The sequence below is a fragment of the Callospermophilus lateralis genome, chromosome 15 (assembly GCF_048772815.1).
Source record: "Callospermophilus lateralis isolate mCalLat2 chromosome 15, mCalLat2.hap1, whole genome shotgun sequence".
In the NCBI taxonomy this organism is placed as follows: domain Eukaryota; kingdom Metazoa; phylum Chordata; class Mammalia; order Rodentia; family Sciuridae; genus Callospermophilus; species Callospermophilus lateralis.
The window spans coordinates 56476375-56482766 of record NC_135319.1 but is presented as its reverse complement, the minus strand read 5'-3'; the positions used below and the strand labels follow the sequence as shown (position 1 = coordinate 56482766).

General features: G+C 42.4%; 1 protein-coding gene across 2 annotated transcripts in view; it reads left to right on the top strand.

The window, feature by feature from the left end:
* Window positions 1–1400: 1400 nt before the first annotated feature.
* Window positions 1401–6392, top strand: part of Wapl (WAPL cohesin release factor) — a 70353-nt gene continuing 65361 nt past the window's right edge. For both annotated transcript variants that reach the window (XM_076834481.1, XM_076834480.1), the window contains exons 1-2: window positions 1401–1840; window positions 4557–5076. In XM_076834481.1, coding sequence (XP_076690596.1) covers window positions 4578–5076 — 499 coding nt within the window. In that variant the 5' untranslated portion in view covers window positions 1401–1840; window positions 4557–4577. The remainder of the gene's footprint in view (window positions 1841–4556; window positions 5077–6392) is intronic.

Genomic DNA, 6392 nt, shown 5'->3' with positions numbered 1-6392 from the left:
TTCTGATTTATTTATTTATTTTCCCAGGCCAGGGATCTAATCCAGGGACTTGCAAGTCAAGCAAGTACTCTACTACTGAGCTGTACCCCAAGTCTGAACTAATTTTTTTTTGTTTTTAAATTCAGAGTTTCCTAACTATATTGGAGGGCACTCTCAAAACTTCTAGATGCATTCAAAACAAATTATTCATTTGTGGAGAAGGGGGAAAGCTTTCACTGAAAGCAATTAGTAGTTTTCTAATTTCCCTGGTGGGTCTCCAGTAACTGCCTACCAAAACATCAAGATTGTTGGGAGTCTGATGAATCATGCGCCTCTCCTAAGGGAAAGTGTGGTACTCTTTAGAACTCTTGTTTCTCCACTGAAGGCTTAAAAACAAACAAACAACTTTCCAATTTTCTCAATTAGGTAATACACTGACACGGAAAACAATTTCTATATAGAGAAAAATGAATATTTTCCATCATCCACCACCTTCCTCGTTTCCCTAGAGGCAATCACTTTTCATTTCTTTAAACTTTTTATTAAGTCAAATTTCAGATACACACAGCTAGACTGACTTAACAATTGCATGTGTATGCATCCTGTAGCTTCAATAATTAAAAACACCGACAGCTTTTTATTCCCTCTCCTTCCGTTTTCACAGGCACGTTATAAAGTAAAACTCTTACCCTACATCTCGTTTAGCTATCAATCCTTTTGTATATTTTAAAAAACTCACACTACCGTTAATAACCCAACAAGGTTAGTGACAATTCTTAAACAACATTCAATATTCTGGGGGCCACTACTAACGGGTGGGAGGAGACAGGGAGAACTCCAGAGCTGGGACTGATGGATTGCAAGGAGGGCAGTAAAGCGCCGGGGCGGACTCGGCTCGCGATCCGATCGGTGAGGGGGCCCGCGTCCGAAGCCATACCGCTCACGCCACCGTGGCTAGGTCCGGCAGGCCCAGTCGAAGGCAGCTGAGTGGCAAGCTCCCTGCCTCCCCAGCGGTGGCCCCATCACACCCGGCGCAGCTGCATAACCCACCGTCCCCAGACACTGACGAGTCCCTAGAGGGGAAACGATTGACACAGCTGCCTGCACTGCGCCCCCGGCCCTCCCCTGCGACACCTGCATCTCCAGGCGGGACCAGGAGCTGGAACTGGCTCCCGAGCCGGGGCGGGTCAGGCCCGCAACCACCTCTCTATCCACCGCCAGCTCCCGCGCAGGGCTCTCTCAGTACCTCGACCTCCCGAACCGGGACTACAACTCCCGTCGGGCCGCGCGGCTGGGCCAATGGCGGGCGCCGGAGCGTGCGGGGCGCGGCGCCTGCGCGGCGGTTTGAGTAAGCCGCCGCGCGATTGGCTAGGGTGTCGGGAGGCCGCGCGGGGCCTGTGGGAAGCAAAGTGACGGAGCGAGCGGCTGTTGGAGGAAGGAGGTGGGGGCCGGGAGCGCAAATGGCGTTGAGATGGTTCAGGGCCCTGTTCAAACTCCAGCGCTGACCATTCACCGGCGGAAGCGGCGGCGCAGGAGGCGGCGGCGGCCCAGCGGGGGCACGTAGCGGGCTCGGCACCGGCTCTAGCGGCAGCAGCCAGGGAGGCCTAGACCCGAGCCCGGCCGGCGGCGCTCGAGGCGGGGAGGGAAGTTGCGGGGCCGCCGCTCCTCCCCCCCACCTCTGCCGGGCTTCCTATTTACCGAAGCGGAGTCGCGGGTTGTGACGGTGGCGGAGCCCCTTGCGTATCTAGAGGCACCAGCCGACCCTGTTCTTCCGCGCGGGGCTCCCGCGCCCGCCCGTGGGCCGTTGGGAGCGGGAGAGGCGGAGGCGGCCCGAGGCCAAAGCACCCGCCAGGCGCCGAGGGTAAGTGAGGTCTCGGGCGGCAGCTTAGGCCTGGAGCGAGCCGGGGAGGGTGGGGGAAGGCAGGGGTGATGGAAGTCTCGCCGACTTGCCCACCCGGCCTCTAGGAAGTTGGGCAGGAGACCGGCCTGAAAAACTCTTTTCCTCATTTATTTCCCCCCTTCTGAGTTCTCTTCCTGGTGGCTGCTGATTGACTTTTCTCCCCAAGCCGAGTGCAGCGTATTGATTTCAGTCCCCGATCTTTCCCCGTCCTTTCCTCCGCTCTGGACGCCACCATGGCCTTGCGCTACCCTGGGGATTCGGTGGCTGAGGCTTCCGGGGCGTCGGGAGCGACATCCCCCTTCCCGGGCGGTGGGGGTGGGGAGCAGAAAAGTTGCGTGACCGTCCAGCTGGAGGGGGCCGCCTCTCCTACAGTCTCCTGGTGCACCCGCCGCCTCGGGTGAGGGTTTCTGCGTGGATCAGTTTGCCCCTTCTACTTTTCTTCCTTCATGGGAGCCCCTGAAGCCATTGAGGACCGGGAAGGTGCTAGGTTTGCATGGGGGTTAAGTGTGAGGACTTTGTTTTTAAATCCCAGCACACTTTCCCTCAACATTCAACCTGGTTTGGGGCTGAGCAAAGGCCTGAAGATCGAAAACGCTTAGTCGTGAATCTTTGCTTTTTAGTTAGGACTGCCTTTGGGGGTTTGAAGCCTGAGCGAGATAGCTGGTGTGTTTGAAGTAACATCTTAAATATTATGTCAAACATGTCTGCGCACTTATTTTTTAATTTGTGTGTGCTTTAGGCCTAGGTAATGCCATCGCGGTCGTCTCCTAACTTTTTTTTTTTAAGGCATTTATGATGCAAAATGTTAAAGGCAATGAAAAGTGAAGAATATTATATAATTAACTCCCGTGTCCTCATATTGCATGGAGCATTTAACTTATCAAAATTTGTATAATCTACATACAGTTCCCATTCTTTAATGTTGGAATATCACTTGTTATTTTATCAGTATTTCAGTATGTGTTTGTGAAAGACATGGACTCAAAAAAATGCAGTTTTCTTATACTTAATTAACTTCTTGTATCATATCTTTATCTGCAGACTTTAGACTTTCAACAGTGAGTGCTTTGTGGTTTTAGGACCATTTTTACAATGAGTTTTTCTGATGTTGGCCTAAAGGTACTCAAGTCTGGATTTTTGGTTTGGCCTTTAGTCAGCATTTTTAGATGATTACCACATAAGTGTATCCAAAACATTCCAGCTTTGTTGGTGTATATGTAAATGTAGGTCTGCAGATCACAGCTTTACATCCTTGAAAAATGAAGAGAAATGACTTTATTTTGTTGTCTTTGGTAGCTGCCCAATAGACTTAGTTTTAATAGGCTATGTTTAAGAAAGACAGTAAAACTTGTTAAGAGTTAAATTTACAGTAGAAGGGAAAATAGATTTCCCTTGGGAGAACTATTTTCTTTTAGCACAGATGTGTATAATGAGTAAATTGTTATTTTGTCAAATTAGAATTGGCTTCTTACCAAGCGTGGGGGGGATCCTCTATGGAATATATATTGAACTAAGTTGTACGGTAATTTTATAAGTTAAGAATTTTAGTTAATAAAGGCAAACATTAAAAGTAAAGATCAAAGCACATTCAAAAGTACAGGTAAAATATAATTTCCATTTTTCTAGGCTTCCAAGTAATGAAGATTTTTCAAGCCCCTAAGCAGTTCACTTTTTTTTCCCCTAGTTAACAGTTGATATATTGATATTTAAACTGTAGAAAGTAAAAATATAAGGAATGGACAAGAATTGAGTGTGCTTAAAAATAAGTACTTGTCTTTTAAAATGATTTAATTTTTTTAAACTTTTGGGAATTTTTAAATTTTTTTTGGTCATAGTGCCCTATTATTATGTAGGTAAATCAGGTGAATTTATCTGTCATTATAAATAAGAGGAAAATAAAGGTTATGTGTTGCTATTTCTGTAATAATTCATGGGGCAGTGTAATATACTGGAGTCTTCAGCTCCAAAAAATGTCACTTAGCAAATGAGCACAGCACTATAGGGACAAGGATGATAGAATAAGGATAGTTTCTTGGCTCTTAAGGGACATGACCATCTAAGTAGTATTTTTCAAGTCACAGCCCAGATTGCTTTAGATCAAGAATCTGAATTTTCAAAGTTTTGTTTCAAAGCTGCAGGTTGTAATACATGGGAAAATAGCACCATTTTTCCAACCTTTTCCCCTCATATGATAAGTGCTGTGAAATTTCAAAGAACTAAATTTAGTCCACTTAAAACATTTGAGATGCTGAAAAAAAAAATTAACATTTTGTGCTTTAGATTTTTATGTTAGGGAAAATTATCCTATTTAGATAGTTTTTTAAGGTAAAAATGATGTTTTCTGAGAATAGTAAGTTAATTCACTTAGAACTTAAAAAATATTTCAGTATAAGTTGGTTTATATGGATGCTGTATTGTAAAGTTGGTTAGTCACAATGCTTTCTACTTTGTAAATCATGTGAATACTCATTGTAAGAAAAAAAATGACATGGAAGCATATAGAAGTGAAAAATGTGCTCTTTATCCCCTTATTTATTTAACCATTTTTTAAGGACTTGTATGCTTGATGTTGAAAAGTTATGCAGGAGAATTCATAAGTTCTTATTTTTTATATGCAGTGTTTGATACTTGTTAAGTATTTAGTGATTATATATTTTCTTAAAATTTTTTTCCACAGGAATATGAAACAGGTGTCAAAATGACGTCCAGATTTGGGAAAACATACAGTAGGAAAGGAGGCAATGGCAGTTCAAAATTTGATGAAGTCTTTTCCAACAAACGGACCACCCTTAGCACAAAATGGGGAGAGACCACATTTATGGCTAAATTAGGGCAAAAGAGGCCCAATTTCAAACCAGATATCCAAGAAATTCCGAAGAAACTGAAAATAGAAGAAGAAAATACTGGAGATCCTTTTGGATTTGATAGTGATGATGAATCTCTACCAGTTTCTTCAAAGAATTTAGCCCAGAGTAAGGGTTCCTCTTACTCAGAATCTAGTGAAGCTGCTCAGCTGGAAGAAGTCACTTCAGTACTTGAAACTAATAGCAAAATCAGTCATGTGGTGGGTGAAGACAGTGTTGTATCTGATAAATGCTTACCTTTGGAGGATACTTTACTTGAGAAAGAAAAGAGCACAAACAGAATCCCAGAGGATGATGCAAGCAAAAGTAGCTGTGCTAAATTAATGACTTCTGGTAAGTTTTATTTACTTTATGATGAACCAAGAGAGCTTTTTGGAAGCCATTTATTTAAATGATTTGAATTCTAAAATGTTGTGTATCACTTGGGTTTTCTTTCTGTATTCATGCTTAATGGGGACTCAATTTTCTGAAAGATTTAAGAACTTTAATCAGGTTGACATTTTAATTACACAACTTGAATATTAATACTTTTTATTTTATTTTTTATAGATACTGGGGATTGACCCTAGGGACACTTTATCGCTAAACTGTACCCACAGCCCTTTTTACTTTTTATTTTGAGACCACTTTTGCTAAGTTACCTAAAGTCTCACTAAATTTCTGAGACTGGCTTCAAATTTGTGATCCTCCTGCCTCAGTCTCCTAAGTAGCTGTGATTATAGGCGTGCACCACCACGCCTGGTATATTGATATTTTTAGACTTATTATTCAGAGTGTATTTTGGGAACAATCTTTCATAAATCTCTAAACCCAATTCCATTTCCAGTAAAAACATCTCTCTTGGTTGTGTTAGGATTACATAATAACTCATTTTTATTATTATAGAGGGTTTGAATGATTAATGGTAATGACAAGGAGATGAGGATAAGTTAGAAATGTTAGACTTTCCCCCTAGAACCAGTTCTGAAAGATTAACTCCTTAATCTTTGAATAGAAACATTGAGGAATTGAACTCTCTTGCAAATTGAGCAAGAATCTGGGGCCAGTAGCAACCTACATTAATAAATTTTAGAGCTGGGGTTGTGGCTCAGTGGTAGAGCACTTGCCTAGCATGTATGAGGCACTGAGTTTGTTTCTCAGCACTGTATAAAAATAAATGAATAAAATTAAGGTTCATCAACATCTAAAAATATATTTAAATAAATAAATTTTAATTTACAAGATTGTATTTTAAAAATGTCAATATGTACATATAGCATTATTGTTTATTATACTCCTCATTTCTGTAAAGAATTTGGGGATTAAAGTAAATGATAAATGGTTAGTTAGCTGAAAGAAGATCTGAGATTGGAGGTGGCAGGAGTAAATTGGGGTGGAGGGAGAGAGTGAGCATCTATTTAGCAATCCAGTAATAGCCGGTATAAGTCAGGCACAGTTTCACATGCCAGTATTCCTATTGATTTGGGAAGGTGAGGCAGGATTGCAAGTTCAAAACCAGTCTCAACAACTTAGTGAGGTCCTAAGCAACTTAGCAAGACCCTATTTCAAAATGAAAATAAAAAGGGCTCGGGATGTGGCTCAGTGCTAAAGTGCCCTGGGTTTATTCCCTGGTTACCCCCCTCCATGCCAAAAAAAAAAAAAAAGAAACA